Genomic DNA, 19,214 nt, shown 5'->3' on the forward strand with positions numbered 1-19,214 from the left:
ATTATTACCTCACCTCACAGGCTCTGTTCTGGATTTTATTTTGATGAAATTTAATGTTCTATGGGTTGATAGGTGCAGCAAACCATGATGACACACAGTTACCTATGTAACAATCATACACATCCTACACATGTATCCCGGAACTTAAAATAAAATAAAATTTAAAAAAATTTAATGTTCTAGATGCTAACTGTATCCCTTATCACCTGTGGTGGTTTGGTATTCTGGAAAATATTATGCACAAGTTTGTTCTGTTGCACTTAAGGGAAGTGGCATATTTTACTTTCTCATAAACTTTTCTTATGATGGAATGCCTAGATACCCTGGTGATGATGGGCAGTTTTAGAGAAAGTTAAAAGTTAACTAGACTTAAGATGTTTTTAATCCTTGGATTTGTCCTGACATTATGAGTTTGGTGTTGAAGGACTCAGCAGCTGGGAGTTTGAGGCTTGGCATAAAATAACTTGAAAATTAAAGGATCATTCAATACGGATATGATGGTCATTTGGGCTTATCTCTGACAAACAAATGGATTCATCTTCATCTGCCTTTCATATCATCAGGGAAAGATACTTCTAGTACCAAAACATTTTCTGTGTCTGGCAACTAACAGGTGTCTAACAAATATTAAGTAATACATTTAAAAAATTTTTTTATTGTAGATACAGGCAGGGTGTGGTGACTCACTCCTATAATCCCAGCATTTTGGGAGGCCAAGGCAGGCGGATCACTTAAGGTCGGGAGTTTGAGACCAGCCTGCCCAACATAGTGAAACCCCGTGTCTATTAAAAATACAAAAATTAGCCAGGCGTGGTGGCGACTGCCTATAATCACAGCTACTTGGGAGGCTGAGGCAGGAGAATCGCTTGAACCTGGGAGGCAGAGGTTGCAGCGAGCCGAGATCACACCATTGCACTCCAGCGTGGGTGACAGAGCGAGACTCAGTTGCAAAAATAAGTAAATAAATAATAAATTTTAGATATAAAGTATCTCTGCCCTGTTTTTCTCAAGGACAAAGCTGAGTATTTTGGAAATGTAAAATTATTTGAGGGGCCCATGGATAGAATTGTGCTTTCGTAGCAGAGATGCCATTGACAGTGGAGGTTATTGGAAGGGACCAGCATTTTCTTTTTATATTAATGACTAATGAATGAAACATTTCAGGCCAGCAAATGTTTAACGGCTTTCCCAAAACGAGAACTACCCAAAGGAGCAAATAGTTAGGATTTTTATGAATAAGACAATGTTTGTCCTGTAAAGGTCGGCATTCCAGATACTTGAACTTGAAGTGCTTTTTGTTTTGTTTAGGATAATAGCCACCTGTGGAGAGCTTTTGCGGCATTGTGGGGACTTCGAGCAACAGCTAGCCAACAGGTAGGAGAGAGGAGTCATTGTCCTCTAGACCCTGGGGTTCCTGATCAGCACGAGCTTGGTCTAGTACACAGTACAGCAAGGACAGCATATGGCAGATCTGAAGGCCACAGGGCTGGAGGGCTGTCTGTACCTAGATACAGCGTGTCATGATTGTCATCATTAAACTTTACTGAGCACCTTAAAAGGGCAAGGCTTTGTCTTATTTGGCAGGGGTCACGTAATTTTGGTTTGATATGTTGGTTTCAGCCTAAATGAGGAAACAGTACATCTTGTCTCCAAATTAGGAATGGGCCGGGTTCCGACTGCGTGTTTATAAATTAGTTATTGGGACTGAAAATAAATTTCCATATAGAAACGGTGTGACAAGTGGTGGTGAAGTCCCTTGGGCCAGCCTTCAGGATCGGGGTGAACTTAGGCAGTCTGCCTTCTGGGTCCTGCAGTCAAATTTGTGCTGCCGAAGGGCTGTTTGTCGAAGGGGAGTCTCTGGGGTCTGCCCTGGAAAAGCTTGTTCTACTCTCTTCCTCTCATCTCATACCTGCCAGGGCTTTTATGTTGCCCTGAGGTGACCTCCTTCAGACAGTTTTTCCCTTCAAGGGGCTCTGGCTTCCCACATTTCTTTCTTTATTCCTTTCAATGAAATCTCTCGATTCCCTTGGTATGGCTGATGCCTTCTATTCCTTAGGAGTAAAGGGGAAGAAGTCTGTTTGATATAGTTGTTTGAGGGACCAGCAGCAATTCCTTAACCTCCTTGGGTGATTCTTTATTGCCCTAAAGTAATCTCTGGGTGATGGAATTTTTAGCAGTGGTACAAGGTGAAATGAAAGCACCACTGTTCCAAAAGTAAGTAGTGGGCCCTAGGAAAATACGGAGGAGCCACAGCAATCTCCCTATATCTCGCCCAAGCTGCCCAGGATGAGAGAAATCTCTCAGATGAGATTTCAGCTCGGCCTTGCTTTACTCAGCCCGTAAATCACAAAATGATTCCTTTCTGCAAATAAGTGATCATAAGAGCTGGGTGGCCAATGTCAGTCTTGTCACTGGAGCAGCCCAGCGCGTTCTGACCTGTTGCCTCTGCCACCCGCCTGTTGGTGGGGAGTGGTCCTTGGTAGGAGTCTAGGTGCTGCAGGTGAGATTGATGGGGAGATAAGATAAGCTTTACAGGCGCCTGCCACACACACTGTGCAGCCTTTCAGCCAGGAACACAGATGGTGACTGTCCCTTTCCAGGCTTAGTGCTTCCAGGATGACATCATCTCCTTCAGGAACTCCCTTGGATACACCCAGGCTGTTCTTTACTTGAAGCTCAGCCAGGCTTTCAGCCTCTCTGGGCTGCAAAATGCAGCTGAGAGAGGCCCATCTCTTACCTATTGTGTCCCCATTCATGCTCCTAACCAGTCTCTCCTTACTCTTCGGAATGTAATACTTGACTTCATTAAGAGATTGAGGAAAATCTGTGTCCTAGGAATTACCATTTACTTCATTTACATTATTTACACATACTCCATTGTATGCCTGTGGCACTTCAGTTTTATTCACTCCTGAAAGTCACACAATTTCTGTGCTGGGCATTCAGGAGCGAGTTAGGAACAGCAGCAGCTGCTCCCACTCTATTCTGCTGTGAGCCTTTCCCCATAAGGAGAACCATCACAAAAAGTCTTGGACTAAAGACAGCTAGTGGGCTCAGAAATGACAGAAAACAAAGAATTGTGAGAAGAAATGGCCAACAAAGAGCACAGACCTTCCTCAGCAACTTGCCCCTACCTCCTGCCCCACCTCCTACCCCACTTGCCTCTACCTTCTGCCTTGCTCACCCCCTGCCTCCTGCCCCACTCGCCCCCTACCTCCCGCCCCACTCGCCCCCTACCTCCCGCCCACTCGGCCCCTACCTGCTGCCCCACTCGCCACCTACCTCCCACCCCACTCGCCACCTACCTCCCACCCCACTCACCACCGACCTCCCACCCCACTCACCCCTATCTCTTGCCCCACTCACCTCTGTCTCCCACTTTACTTACTCCTACCTCCCTTCCCACTGGGCCACAGCTTCCCTGGGCTCTAAGCTAGGTCTTGGGGATATCAGATAATTAGACTCAATCCTTGTCCTCAAAATGCTTAGAGATTAATGGGAGCATCCAGCATGTGCCAATATGCTGATTGCTGTGCCAAGAGAACGCAATGTGCACAGAGGAGGGAGCATTACAATTCCATTGGTTCCCTCAGCTATGACAAGTTATTGCCCACTTCTCAGCCATGGAACTTGTAAATTTATACTAGATTTCCAAAACCTGACTGTCTCATTGCACTGTCCCCCGAAGACCTGGTCACCAAGCCCGGGTCACCCGTCCTTCAACAGTTGTGGAGCTCCTGCCACATACCAGGCGCCGTGCTAGTGCTAGTAATTCACAGATGAAGAACACTCCATGTTTTGTCCTCACCATCCAGTTGGAGGGAAATGAGACAGCATGTGTTAAATGCAGAACACAAGCAAGAGCCCTTTGGGAGCTCTGCCATTGGTTGATGGGGCAGAGGGCTGAAACCTCCCGGGGTCCCTAAGGCCTCTCCTCTGCCAGGCCTTTCTAATGCCCCTGTGATGCACTGTCTTTGGGAAAAAGCCAAAATCAGATTTGCCTTCTGGGAAGATCATTCTGCTGACCCTTAGGTGGACAGATTAAGTAGAACTTCGAGGACTAGAGGAAGGGAAACCAGTTAGTTGGAAGCCTGCTGCGATCCAGGCAAGAACTAGTGAAGATTAGAAGTAAAGCAATGGCAGAGACAGGCCACAGTTTGACAGATAAGAGACCTAACCAAAGTTACTGGTTGGCTCAAGCAACAGGAAGAATTAACTTGACCTTAATGGCAGAGGCAGGTAGCTGCTTATGTCAGCAGTGGCTCCTGAGGAAGATCCTATCACTGGGATTTATTTGCAAGTACAGGCATTTCTTGACCAACTCAAGGATCTGTTTTTGAAATAGTGAGTGCATCCTAAAAACTGGTATGTCCAAAGCAATGTTTTCATAAGAAATTACAGTAAAGGAGAAGGCAGGGAATTAGCCACATTTGGGATATGTCTTAATGTGGTTCTCCTAGTTATACATGTTCATGTAATTCTGTACATATTTAGACAGGTAGGATGGGTGGTAAAGTTGGGCTCAGGAAAACAGGGTGGAGGTTAAGATTCCACTTCCCCAGCAGTACAAGGGGTGGATTATCATATGGAACCTCCTCTAGGCGTTTATCTTTCTCAAAGAGTTTGGAAAGTGCCAGCCTCAGTAGATCTCTCTGTAACACCTAAACCACAAAAATAAACCTCCCTGTGCCACCGAACACAAACACCACGCAAGCTCGGCATGTAGGACAGGCGGATCCCTTGGGTAAAGAGGTGTGCAACGAGCTGCTGTCACTGTTCTCCAGAAGCCAGCCAGCTGCTGTCCTGCCCGGCGGTCTCTCTGATGGTGGTGCTGGTGGCCCACCCTGGCATTTGACTGTTCTACACCCTGATGCTCATATAGCAAGAAAAGTCTCCACAGAAGGTGCACAGTGTTCCAGACCAAACTGAGAGCTGCCCCTATGTAGGCTGTTGGTCATATTAGGGAGATGGCATGTTCTGGCACTGTGAGTGTTAAGCAGGAATAAAAACACTGGGTTTTTTATTGTGCACCTGAGGTCCAGCTCACTGCTCAATGATGAAGGGCATCCTTTCATTGCCTTATAAACTGGACCTTAGTTCAGTCTGTCTCATGAGGATATCTTAGAATTTAGTAAGAGCAACCTGACTGCTCCAAGAAGAAAGTTCCATGCATATAGCTCAGGGCATAATGGTCATTCCTTTCATTACAGGATTTTGTCCACCGCTGGGAAGTATCTATCTGATTCCTGCAGCCCCCGGAGCCTGGCTGGTTTTCAGGAGAGCATCCTGACAGACAAGAAGAGCTCTACCAAGAACCCATGGCAAGAATATAATTACCTCCAGAAAGATAACCCTGCTGAATATGCCAGTTTAATGGAAATACTTTATACCCTCAAGGTATGAGACCAAATGGATGGCATTCTTGCAAATGAAAGGCTTCCTCTCTTCACTCACCCTCTCCCTTTCCAGGATACAGGCGGGCCCTGTGTGTGGCCCTGGGCTGTGATGTACCCTGCTACTACTTCTCTGTCTCATTTATGTTGGGATTTTAAGGAGCTAATATATTAAACTTAAAACCCATTGTGATACAGATGTAGAAGTTAGAAGAGATGCATCTTTATTACTGATAAAAGCCAGGTTAGAGAGTGTGGCTTTAGGCCGGATGCAGGGGCTCACACCTGTAATCCCAGCACTTTGGGAGGCCGAGGTGGGTGGATCACCTGAGGTCAGGAGTTTGAGGCCAGTCTGGCCAACATGGTGAAACCCAGTCTCTACGAAAAATACAAAAATTAGCCAGGTGTGGTGGCATGCGCCTGTAGTTCCAGCTACTTGGGAGGCAGTGGTGGGAGGATCACTTGAACCAGGGAGGCACAGGTTACAGTGAGCTAATATGGTGCCACTGCACTCCAGCGTGGGTGACAGTGTGAAACTCCATCTCAAAAAAAAGGAAAAAAGAGAATGTGGGTTTAGATCTGTGGCTAGGGGGACTTGCTGTAATTCACTCCAGAATGAAACTTGTCAGCCAGTCAGGCACAGCTGGATAGCCCCGGCCCTGTTCAGGGTCAGCCTCCTGAGAGGGAACCAGATGTGTACTGCTTGCAGGCAGGCAGACCTGTAATAGAGGACCCCAACCCAGGATACCAGGAGGAGCAAGAGAAGTCACTCCTCTTTCCCAAGGGAGGAGCCAGGCTGCAGAGTCACCAGGAGTCTACCCAAGTACAAGTTCTTCCACATGGGACCATGAGGACGTGGGGATTGGTGTTCCCTCCTGGTGTTTTTCTTTAAACTCTTAGTTTGCCTGCCATAAAGCTGCCCTTAACTTTGAGCTTTGGGCCCCTTGGGGTCCAGGGACAGGAGAACTTCCTAACAAATGGAATGAGTCACACAGCTCCCTGGGAGTGGCCTCCAGGGTTATAAGAAGACCATGGGCATCCTTTGCAGAACCGTCCCCCTCCCTCACTGGTCTGGCTTTAACTTCACTCTTGGTGATAGACAGAGGAGACATTGCTGTTCCTGGAGCACCAGATGCAGTAGAAAAAAAATTTTTTTTGCAATGGAGTCTCACTCTGTCGCCTAGGCTGGAGTGCAGTGGCACGATCTTGGATCACTGCAACCTCCGCCTCCCAGCTTCAAGCAATTCTCCTGCCTCAGCCTCCTGAATAGCTGGGATTATAGGCGTGCGCCACCACACCTGGCTAATTTTTGTATTTTTAGTAGAGACAGGGTTTCACTATATTGGCCAGGCTGGCCTCGAGCTCCTGACCTCAGGTGATCTGCCTCCCAAAGTGCTGGGATTGCAGGTATGAGCCACCCTGCCCAGCCAGATGCAGTAGAAAATTATCCAGGGCCTAGAGCTCTGGAATGAACTGCACAGGGGGCCTGGACATGTGTGAGGCTTCAGTGCTATTCTCCCAGGGGCCTCCCCATTTCTTTGCACCTTGACCCATCAACTGGCTGCATTGAGCTTGACAAACACTTCTTAAAGCAATTCTGTAAACTCATTCATCCATGCTTCTGTGATTAGGTTAAAACAACTCTGTTTATCTTTATTGCTAATCTGATTTATGTCTGTTGTAATCGGTTCATTTATAATAGCAAAACGAAGGTTACACTTTCCATCTCTGTATTTTCTCAGGCTATTTGGAATTCCTTGGGACTCATGGAGGTTGTACATACTCTGGCTTTCAGCCAAGTGTATTTGACCTGACCTCCCCGGGAATTAGGGCTCTGTCCATCACTCTGATTTGTATGTGAAGCTTCTGATCTTGTTTCCCCCCTCTTTCCTACCTCCTCTATCCCTGAGGGATGGTCACAGGTGAACTTTTCCTAAACTAGAGAGTCTGTGAGCTCATGTTAGCCCAAATGCATCAGAATCACCTGGGAAAGTGAATTTAAAATACAGATTCCTGGGCTCCAACCCCAGTGAACTCTGATGCAGTAGTTCTGGGATGGAGCTTGGGAATCTGTAATTCAGCATGTTCCACAGGGGGGCCTGGGGCACAGCCGGGTTTGGGGAACCACTATTGCATAGAACCCCCAATTCTCCTGTGAGTTTTCAAAATGGTTAACTAGCTAATACTTGGGCTGGGTTTCGGGCCTAACAACTGCCTTTTGCATTTTCTTGTCTTAGGAAAAAGGGTCAAGCAACCACAACCTGCTGGCTGCACCTCGAGCAGCGCTGACTCGGCTTAACCAGCAGGCCCACCAGCTGGCTTTCGATTCCGTGTTCCTGCGCATCAAACAACAGCTCTTGCTCATTTCCAAGATGGACGTGAGTTTCCCACTGACCGCATCAATTTCCCCCGGGTCCTGCCTCCAACTCAAGCATATTGAGTGTGGGCTTAACCCTCCCTGTTCCAAGAGCTTTGGGAAGATCCCGCTTTAACTCTCCCAAGCCAGAAAGAGCCACTTTCCAATTTCACCTCATTGCTTAACATGAATTTCTTATCTTTATTGTAGTTACTCTGATACTTTATTCACAGATGGTTCTCAGGATTATTAAAATTGCTTGATTAACTTTCCCCATTTGGAGCAGCGGAGAAGTAAGAGAGATTATGTGCCCCTTCGTAGGTTAGACCAGGTCAGAAGAGCTAATTGTCTTTTGAGATTGAATTATTTTCACACCACGCGAAACATTTCTGGAGAATTGGTTCTGGAACTTTACTCAGGGGAGTGCCTTATCAGAATGGATCTTGTGTTTTTGAGGGGGCTTTGGAGGGCTCTGTTCCTTTCTTTCCTTGATACCTTTTCTGTTTGGCTGTTTCTACAATCAACTCACCTTCCTTTCCTCACACCCTCTTCTTTTTTCTGGTTGCCCGAATTATTTTTCAAGGCATTGCCTATTAATTCTATTTTCTTTCCCTTGCTCCAGATCTTGTTACTTTCCTTTTGGATTACTGGGCGGGACAGTCCCCTGGTTAATGTATCTTACTGACCCTTCAAGGTCATTTGGATTCCAGTTATGGGCCTTTAATAACCAAGAGATCTTTTTACAAAATGACAAGAACTCATCTGGCAATATCAGACATGCTCTGCTTTCTGCCATCGTCTAGAAAGCCTGCAAGGCTGGGAGTCCAGGGCTCCTGCATGGTCTCAGTCAGGCCTCACCCCCTCACTGGGAGTCAGGATTCCCATCCGCTTTAAAAGGACTCAGTTAAACGACATGATCATGAGGTTCCTTCCACCCTTGAAGTTTGTGATTTTCACTCTTTATGATTTTTCTGTGCATAATGCCATGAGATCTATTTCAATCAGATTTTGTATTAGTAGGGCAGAAGGGGATATAAAGTGGAGGAGAGATGTAGCAGAAATGAGGCGGGTGCCATCACGTGGCTGAGTTATTCCTTCCTCTCTGAGCCTCTGTTTCCTCATCTGTGTAATGGGGATACAGTAATTCTCATATAGATTGGTGAGGATTAAGTAAGATTTTGTATATTGATAGAATTTAGCATTGCACTGGCTACAGAGTAGATGTATAATAAGTGGTAGTTTTCTTCCTTTCTGTGATTCTCATTTTTTAGGAAGAATGACTTACTTGATTTTTTTAAAATAAAAATTGTATAGGTATTTATTTTTAGAAACTCAAGCAATACAAGAAAAAAAAAATCTAATAAATACCTTCGAGATCCCACCATCGAGAAATAATCAGTGTCAGCCATTTGATGTCCAGCAACCCAGACATCTCTCTCTGCATGCCTGTACATGTTAAAGGCTGAGTGGCCATCCGCAGACAGATCTATAGGAAGAAATGGAATTATACTATAGTGCTGTTTTTAAGAAAAACAAGATACGCACAATATAATTTTATTTGAATTTAACCAGAAAAAAAGAGACACTAAATGAAACGAAAGAAATTATTGAACTTGAGACATTTTTCTTTTCTTTTTTTTCCTTTTTTTTTTTTTTTCCAAGACTGAGTCTCACTCTGTCACCCGGGCTGGAGTGCAGTGGCATGATCTTGGCTCACTACAACCTCTGCCTCCTGGGTTCAAGCGATCCTCCTGCCTCAGCCTCCCGAGTAGCTGGGACTACAGGCACCTGCCACCACTCCGGGCTAATTTTTGTACTTTTTGGTAGAGATGGGGTTTCGCCAGGTTGCCCAGGCTGGTCTTGAACTCCTGACCTCAAGTGATCCACCCACTTCGGACTCCCAAAGTACTGGGATTACAGGCATGAGCCACCAAGCCTGGTCGAGATTTTTTTTTCTTCTCCACAAAAGATACTCATTTCCCAGAAGCTCTCTCCAAGGTTATGAAAAAAAGATTATGAAAACTATGAAGAGATTGGAGTTGCCATTGCTTTTTGTTAATCCTGTTTCCGTTGCAGACAGATACTGATACATATGATCCACTGAAAGACGAGGGGATTAGCTTTCCTTGTCTCTCTCCCGTCCCCTCCCCAGCCTCCAGATTGGGTTGTTTGTATTATTTTTATTTTGTCAAAGCTGACGGTACTGACTTTCTGTTCTGAAACCTCAGTGCTTCCCGGTTTAGTTCTACATTTAAACACGGCTGGTGCTTCCCCCGTCCTTTTCCCCCTACTTCTGCATTCCAGAGTTCATTATGATGGAGTTCCTGGGTGCTTGGTCCTATCTTTTCGTTCCGGCTTCACCGCAGCACCCCGGGCCCTTGGGAATGGGCGCAGGTGGCTTTGGAGATTAGGAGGAGCGCTCCGAGAGCGCCAGCACACAATACCAAGGCAAACACTCCAGCCTTAAGGATTTGAAAATTAAACCCTGGTCATCAAATGTTTGTTTTCAGCATTTGCTGGTAAATTCTATTGCCCTTTTATATTCCAAGACTACAAACCAACGCTTTATTTGATTTCAAAATAGATTATTGAAGTTTACCTATTTTACCTGGTGACAGATGGATAGAAAAGCTCATTTGAAGGATGCTTTAAATAAATTTTGAACAATTAAAAAATGACCTGCAGCATTTCCCTATTGCCCTCAAGTGACATTCTCTGCTGCTTTCCCTCCCCCCGCCTTTTTTTTATTCGAGACAAAGTCTCACACTGTTGCCCAGGCTGGAGTGCAGTGGTGTGATCTCTACTCACTGCAACCTCCGCCTCCTGGGTTCAAACACTTCTCATGCCTCAGCCTCCCGAATATCTGGGACTACAGGCGAGCGTCACCACACCCGGCTAATTTTTGTATTTTTAGTAGAGACGGGGTTTCACCATGTTGGCCAGGCTGGTCTCAAACTCCTGGCTTCAAGTGATCTGCCCGCCTCAGCCTCTCAAAGTGTTAGGATTATAGGCGTGAGCCACCGCACCCAGCCCTCTGCTGCTTTTTAAGCACCCCCTATTTCAAACCACTCTGTCTTGCCCTTCTTCCAAACTTCTTTCCCACTCTGGCTGTTCTTTCCTTCTCTCCTCCGCCTGTTCATGTTTTGAACAGGCTCCTCCTGCCTCCTCTCTGAGGCCTTTCCTGGGGCCTCCAGGCTGCAGTCCCTGGGATGGATGGCGGCATTGCTTGTCTTCGCCCTGCACATCAGTACCTGCTCTTGGTCTCCTGGAAGCAATTGCTTCTCCCCACACTTTGCTTCCCAGCCTGTCAGCATCTCAGCTCCCTGCTGCACCCCTTTGCCAACAAACCACCAAGGATTGCTGTCCTTTCCTTTTCTCTGTGTCCCCTACCTGTTTGCACAGGGGGTTCTCATCATCTCTGTTTATGAGCTTTCCATCTGCCCCCCACCCCAATTTTCTGCAGAGCTGCTGTATTTACCTTCACAAACTTTGTTTTGGTTTTATCTCTCCTCATTCAAGACCCTCCCCAGGGTAAGTCTGATTGTCTGTTTTTAGAAACCTTTTCACACATACACAGTAGGGAGAAGAGTATAAGGAACTCCATATACTCATCACCTGCTCCAACCATGATCCACTCCTAGCCATCCTGTTTCGTACATACCCCCTCATCTGACATAAGACTCTAAAAATAATCACAGTACCACAATCAACCCTAAAAAAGAAAAAGAAAAGGAATTCCTAATGTCATCAGTGTTCAGATTTCCAGTTGATTTATAAATGGCATAATTTATTTTAACCCTTTGAGTCAGGATCTAGGATCCAGGATCCTGCACATTGAGATTTATTGGGATGTCTTTTGTGTCTTTTTTGAATGGTAAGTTTCCTCTCTCTCTCTCTCTCTTTTTCCCTTGCAATTTACTTGTTGAAGGTAAAGCCTTTACTTAGCCTGGTGTTTAAAGCTGTGCCTTCTCCCTCCAGCCTCTTTCTGCCTCTGTGTACCACATACATCCTATGGCCAGCCGCTTCTCTCATCGCCCTGAGCTCTTGCTCCTTGCCTCCAACACTGAGAGCTCTAGAAGTGGGAGGCAGCACTCGTGTGTCTGCAGGGGGAAGAGAGGAGGGCCCAGAACAGGATGGGAGGTGTGGGGGTGTACAGGGTGGGAGTATGTAGTGGGGCCTTGCTTCCCCAAGTAGCTCCCTTCTAGAGAGCAAGGAGCAAATCTTACATTTCTTTGTCTCTTCTCTGCAAAGCCTAGCACAAGACACTCGACATCCTGGGTACTTGGTAAATGTGGATGGTTGGCGTGTGCCTTCTTGGTGGATTGGGAGTTAGCTGGAAAAAAAAGTAGGCTCTTTTGAGACAAAAGAGCATTCTCAGGCAAGAACAAAGAGTCTAGAAAACTGTAGGACAGGGGTTGGGGGCACCTGGGGTGGGGAAGAAAAGAGCTCATTTACATCAAAGAAAATGAGACCTAATCGAGTGGGCGCTAGAGAGCATGGGGAGGGCTGCCGAGGCTGAGCCTGGGCTGGGAGCCCAGGGGTAGACGTGGTCATTCCTTTCCCGGAATGCTACTTAAAGGATCAGGCAACCGGATCCGGCATCAGGTGGCTGCAGACAGCAGTTCCTACATGACCGCCGGAGTCACTCCCAGAGTTCAGCCAGAAAGGGCCTTGTGTTCCAGGCTGGCTTTAGAGTAGCTCAGGTTGGAGGTAAGAAGCGAGATTTCTGTGTGAAGGTGTGCCACGCTGAAGTCTGTGAGCACATGTGCACGGGTCCTTTCCCCAACTCCGTACAGACTGCTGGCAAGACTCCCACAGCAACACGGAAGACGTGTTCACTCCAAATGGCAAGAAACGCATGGTGGTGCCGAGGTTCTCCTCACACAGGGGGACCACAGAGAGGCCAGAGGGGCAGCTGTTGGGGTTTGGAAGTGCCATCCCATCCCCGTCCCTCTGAGTTCTGATCAGTTGAGAAACAGATCCAGAAGGTGGTGAGAAATAAAGCAGCAGTTTCGTTGAGGTAAAGCAGTATTGCCAATGAGGCTTGGCTCTTCCTGCAGCCAGAGAGGCTTCTTAGGCCTCCCTCCCAGATCAGGGATTGACACGTGGCCTCTGTGGGGGACCTCAGGGAGCCCTGTTCTCCTTAGTGTGCTAAGGACCCATGAAGCAGTGAGGCTGCCTGCACCCAGCACCTCTCTACACAGTGGCCCCGCTACGGAGAGAAACTTGGACCAAAAATATCCGACTTTCTCCTGTCACAATCTCAGCGAGATAAATAAAAGGGATCAGTTCCCACCCCACAGTTCAGCCAGTGTGGCAGTTCTGTTTTATGGACCTGCAGGAATGCAGAGAGAGAAACCATTGCCTCTGTTTGGCGGGCTTCCAGGTGAAGCTTTAAAGAAGGGGAGCCCCTGCCTGCTGAGTGGTGGAGGCTCCAGCGGTCAGTTCTGACCAAAGACGGTGCCTCTGGGGAAGGCCACGTTCTTCTTTGTGTATTTCTGGGTGGCATCTTCACGGCTGCCTGGCTGCTAGGTACTGATTGTGTCCTCTCCTTCCACCCCTAGATCTGGAACACGGCTGGCATCGGAGAAACCCTCACGGATGACCTGCCTGCCTTTAGTCTCACCCCTCTCGAGTACATCAGCAACGTAAGAGCTCCTGTGTGCTTCTCCAGGGTAGTCCAAGCCTTTCAGACCTTCCTTGTCTTTTGATTCTTGCCCTTATAGATAGTCATTTCCTCATAGGTGTTATCTGACCCTTTTGGATAGCCTGTGCTTTAGGGTAGTCTGCACCCAGATCCTGGACTTTAAGAAGATGCAACAGAGCCACATGGCGATTCCAGACCCCGGCACATTCTCACCCCTTCACCATCTCCCTATATGAGATGTGGCCAGTACCTAAGGGTGCCGGAGTTGAGAGTCTAATAGGAAATCCTGACTTGGGAAGTCAAGAGGCAGGTGGCCACATTCTTCTCTGTGGCTTTCAGAAGAGTAGTGTGTGTTTGTGGTGGTGAATTCAAATTCAGGCAGCTTTTAGTGATCACCTACCATGTGCCAGGCTCTGTGCGGAGTGCTTTCATGTTTAACTTCATAGTAACAAACAAATCTCTTCGGAAGAATTGCAGTTATAGAGACTGAATATTAAAAGAGAACAGAATAAACCATGCAGGGGAGTAGGGGCACGTGGAGTCCTTGCTGCCCTCCCCATTCACCCCTGGGAATTGACAGTCACCCAGACACCTGCATACGGCCTTTCTTTCCGTTCCTTCCTGCAGTCTAGCTCAGGTGCTCTTAAATGTCAGCGCACACAAGAAACACTATAGAGGAGTAATATGTGCCAAACCACACTCACCTCACACAATGGGAGATTTCTGGGATTTTTCAAGGTGATTTCTGCCTTACACTCTTGCCTTAGAATCCAGCCCCTATGTGTAAGTTGTGACTCTGCTGAACTAATTAGAAAGGAATTTAAAAGTATTATAAATATTAGGCTAGGCCTGGTGGCTCATGCTTATAGTCACAGCACTTTGGGAGGTGGAGGCAAGAGAATTGCTTGAGCCCAAAAGTTTGAAACCAGTCTGGGCAACATAGGGAGACCCCGCCTCTACAAAAAAGTAAAAAATTATCCAGGCATGGTGGTGTGTCCTGTGGTCCCAGCTACTTGGGGTGCTGAGGTGGGAGGATCGCTTGAGCCCAGGAGGTCAAGGCTGCAGTGAGCTGTGATTGCACCACTGCACTCCAGCCTGGGCGACACAGCAACCCCCTGCCTCAGGAAAAAAAAAAAAAAAGTACATGTTGTATAATTGCAAGAAGTGCATGGCAGTCCCACTGGCAGGCAGTGAGGCAGCTGGCTCTCTGCTCTCTGTTCATTTGGGGCAATATCAAGTCTAAAACAACAGTCATTTCCCTTCTATTTCCCAGGGCACCTGATACCCTCTACTGATTAAACTGTTAAGATGTGGGTTGGTCTTTACAACCCATGGGAATAATCTGATTTTATTTTTAATTAATTAATTAATTTATTTATTTATTTATTTATTATTGAGATGGAGTCTCGCTCTGTCACCCAGGCTGGAGTGCAGTGGCGCTATCTTGGCTTACTGCAACTTTCACCTCCTGGATTCAAGTGATTCTCCTGCCTCAGCCTTCCAAGTAGCTGGGATTACAGGCACCCACCACCACACCTGGCTAATTTTTGTATTTTTAGTAGAGACGGGGTTTCACCATGTTGACCAGGCTGGTCTCAAACTCCTGACCTCAAGTGATCCACCCACCTTGGCCTCCCAAAGTGCTGAGTTTATAGGCATGAGCCACCGTGCCTGGCTGAATGATCTGATTTTAGAACGGAGATAGTATGCTTGCAATCTAAATTGATTCAGAAAATGATGGTGCTGGATGGGACCTGAGAGGCTACCAAGTTGATTCTAAGGTTGAAGAAACTGGGGTCTAGAAAGGGAAAGAGGGCTAGGAGGAGTTTCCAGGCCTGGGCCCTTCCCTGCCTGCTGCTGTCCTCCTGGGTTGTACGGAGGCTGATGACCTGAACCCAGGAAAGGAAAGGAACACCTAATTGAACATGTACTGTGTGCAAGGACAGTGCCAGGTTGGTTAGTGGCTGAGCCAGATCCTGTCTGTGAGACGGGTGTGGCAGCCCTCCTTCACAGTGGGAGTAGGGCTGGGAGGAAGCAGCGACTTACCCAGTGGCTGCTCTGTTAGGACACCAGCTGCTTTACGTGCATAGCACACATATTAATTCTACCCTCACCACAACCTTTTGAAGTAATATGAGATCATCCTCATTTCAGCAATGATGATCCAAGGTCCTGACAGATTAAGTTGCTCAGGTTCTCACAGTGGTAGAGCCAGAACTCCAACCCAAGTCTGTCTGACCTCAAAACTTTTCATTTTTCGCAAGTCACTGAGTTAACCCAACTAGAATGTCAAGAAATATTAATTGCATATGTGAGAACAGTAGACAAATATCCACAGGTGGGATGATAAGCAGCCCTTTCCATGTTGATTTCCAAAGAGTGAATAGAGCCAAGACCCCTGAGAGAAACCTGCACTGTGAGATCTATCTAGGAACCCCAGCAGTCCTTACAGTCTAAGGCTAATTGATTGAAGTTAGAGGTGTCAGATTGTTGAAATTTTTCACCTAAATGATACTTTGCCTTATTGGTGAAAGCCCTCACCCACACAGAATCATGTGAGCATTGTAAAGAGATGAAATAGGAGAAAATGCTTTGAAATTTAAAAACAATGTATATGCAAGGTAAAGCTGAGTCTGTGCACTTAGCCGAAAGCTTATGGCTACAGATGAAAGGTATACCAAATATAGGAGTATGTCTGGGGTCTTTGTATATAGTAGGTGTTCAGGAAGGGCTTGTTGAGAGGAATTATTATAGTGTGGAGAAATTCCAACACCAGAAATCAGCATCCTTCTCTTCCCCTAGCCTTGGGGAAAAATGATGAATTTGTTAATACTTCAGGCTGAAATTTACAGTAGTTGTTATTAGTGAGGTAAGTGGCCACTTGCTTACTTTGGGTGAAAGATTATACTGAGTACATCAAAGAAAAAAATGATTTATTTTACCATCTGTGTATCTCTTACAAAGGGACACCAGGCCGGGCGCGGTGGCTTACGCCTGTAATCCCAGCACTTTGGGAGGCCGAGGCGGGCAGATCACCTGAGGTCAGGAGTTGGAGACCAGCCTGGCCAACGTGGTGAAACCCCGTCTCTACTGAAAATACAAAAAAATTTAGCCAGGTGTGGTGGTAGGCACTTGTAATCCCAGCTACTCGGGAGGCTGAGGCAGGAGAATTGCTTGAACACAGGAGGCAGAGGTTGCAGTGAGCCAAGATTGCACCATTGCACTGCAGCCTGGGCAACAAGAGCAAAACTCTGTCTCAAAAAAAAAAAGAAAGGGACACCAAACTAATCATGAATGTTTACACTCACACAGCCAAACCATATTGAATGTTTGGAAACAAGGGCATGATCATCCTGTAGTTCTCTGGGCTGGGTAGATTTTTGAGTCTCTGTTAACTTCTGGACACCACACCCTGAAAGGAGCCCGCTGTTACGTAGGCATGTGTGAGGCCAGACTGAGAAGATCTTGCTTCGATAGTCCCCTGACTTTTAGCTTACAGAATTAATTATCAGTGGCAGGAATGTCATGGAATGAATATGTAGCCGGAAAAAAAAAAAGCAACAACAGGCTCAAAGACCTTTTAAAAACATATATTATCTTTTTGAAACCTGAAAAGTCAGCCCCCTTATTTTGAAACAAAACGTGTACTTAACCTTAATGAATGATAATAGAAATAGGAAACGAATGAATGAATGATAAAAACAATGAATGATAATAGAAAGAGGAAATAGTGGTCTGAAATACACTCTTGGCATCACATGGGTATCTGACAAACACATAACCAAGACTGCTAATTGTGGGCATGTCCTAAATGTCTTTTAGGACAATTGCAAATGACCTTTTGCAATTCCCCACCAGCCAGGATTTTGTCTATCTTTAGTTTCAAGAGTTTATATTATGAAAACAATATAGATTTTTCTTCAAATTAATTTATAGTTATAAATGGCTTTTTTTCCAAACAGAATTCCTTTCTTCTTCTGGTTAAATTATCTAGGAGGGAGAGAATCAGATCCAAATCCAGAAGACAGGATTTTTTTTTTTTTTTTTGAGAAAGAGTCTCTTTTTTTTTTTTTTGAGACAGAGTTTGCCCAGGCTGCAGTGCAATGGCATTATCTCAGCTCACTGCAACCTCTGCCCCTGCCGAGTTCGAGTGATTTTCCTGCCTCAGTCTCCCGAGTAGCTGGGATTACAGGCGCCTGCCACCATGCCCGGCTAATTTTTGTACTTTTAGTAGGACAAGGCTTCACCATGTTGGCCAGGCTGGTCTTGAACTCCTGACCTCAGGTGATCCATCCACCTCAGCCTCCCAAGGTGCTGGGATTACAGGCATGAGCCACTGCGTCTGGCCTCAGAAGACAGGATTTGAATTCTTGCTTGGCCTCACACTTTCTGACACTAGTATCTTATTGGTTTTTCACCTATGAACAGTAATAATATATTTATAGAGTGCTTCAAATTTTACAAAGCATTTTGATATCCATTAGTTCATTTGAGATAGAGATTGTGTTGAATGCATTTCAAAAATATTGGGGCCATTATAAGAAGGACGAATCTGGCTGGGCACGGTGGCTCAAGCCTGTAATCCCAGCACTTTGGGAGGCCGAGACGGGTGGATCACGAGGTCAGGAGATCGAGACCATCCTGGCGAACGTGGTGAAACCCTGTCTCTACTAAAAAATACAAAAAAAAAAAAAACAAAAAACTAGCCGGGCGAGGTGGCGGCGCCTGTAGTCCCAGCTACTCGGGTGGCTGAGGCAGGAGAATGGCGGGAACCCGGGAGGCACAGCTTGCAGTGAGCTGAGATCCGGCCACTGCACTCCAGCCCGGGAGATAGAGCGAGACTCTGTCTCAAAAAAAAAAAAAAAAAAAAGAAGGATGAATCTATAATCTATATGCAAACTACCAGTGATTCTTTTTTAGGGTACTGCCATAATAAGCATCACCACATACTAGAAAGATCAGACTTGGGATCACCCGAGGTCTAGCAATTTTGTCTCTCTGCCTTTACACAAATGTACCCATAAAGTAATAACCCGTATGTATCAATGTCAGGCTAATAGCACTTTCTTTTGTTTCAGATTGGGCAGTACATCATGTCCCTCCCCCTGAATCTTGAGCCATTTGTGACTCAGGAGGACTCTGCCTTAGAGTTGGCATTGCACGCTGGAAAGCTGCCATTTCCTCCTGAGCAGGGTGAGTGGGGATGGTTTCTGGCGATGTTACAAGTCAAGTTGTCAGTTTCCAGGGTAGAAACCCCAGATGACACCTTATCCTTGGGCTCATTTGTCACCAAGCCCTGTTTTTTTTTTTTTTAAACCTTCTAACTTGTACTTTTTGTACAGATGCTGCATCTATAACAATATCACAACTTGAAAAAATCTATAACCACATCCCACTGTGGAACACACTGGTATTTCCACTTTCGCTTGTGCCCTCTGGCTCTGCTCTGTAAGCAGATGGTATTTTGTGTGTAACTTTATATTCTGCATTATTATTATTATTATTATTATTATTAAGACAGAGTCTTGCTGTGTCACCCAGGCTGGAGTGTTGTGGCACGATCTCGACTCACTGCAACCTCCGCCTCCCGGGTTCAAGCAATTCTCCTGCCTCAGTCTCCTGAGTAGCTGGGACTACAGGCACGCACCACCACGCCTGGCTAAGTTTTATATTTTTAGCAGAGACGGGGTTTCGCCATGTTGGCCAGGCTGGTCTCAAACTTCTGACCTCAAATGATCCGCCCACCTCAGCCTCCCAAAGTGCTGGGATTACAGGCATGAGCTACTGCACCTGGCCCTAAGATGTAACTGTTCTCGGT

The 19,214-nt window shown here is 46.3% G+C and overlaps 1 protein-coding gene across 2 annotated transcripts in view; it reads left to right on the forward strand.

Moving 5' to 3' along the window:
• The window catches only part of COG7 (component of oligomeric golgi complex 7), a 66,329-nt gene that overhangs the window by 42,722 nt on the left and 4,393 nt on the right, over positions 1–19,214 (forward strand). The window contains exons 11-15 of one of the 2 annotated variants that reach the window (XM_031658396.1): positions 1,309–1,374; positions 5,211–5,397; positions 7,631–7,771; positions 13,314–13,424; positions 18,475–18,589. In XM_031658396.1, the coding sequence (XP_031514256.1) occupies positions 1,309–1,374; positions 5,211–5,397; positions 7,631–7,771; positions 13,314–13,424; positions 18,475–18,589 (620 nt within the window). The remainder of the gene's footprint in view (positions 1–1,308; positions 1,375–5,210; positions 5,398–7,630; positions 7,772–13,313; positions 13,425–18,474; positions 18,590–19,214) is intronic. The other variant, XM_031658397.1, reaches the window with a different exon arrangement.

The sequence above is a fragment of the Papio anubis genome, chromosome 18 (assembly GCF_008728515.1).
Source record: "Papio anubis isolate 15944 chromosome 18, Panubis1.0, whole genome shotgun sequence".
In the NCBI taxonomy this organism is placed as follows: domain Eukaryota; kingdom Metazoa; phylum Chordata; class Mammalia; order Primates; family Cercopithecidae; genus Papio; species Papio anubis.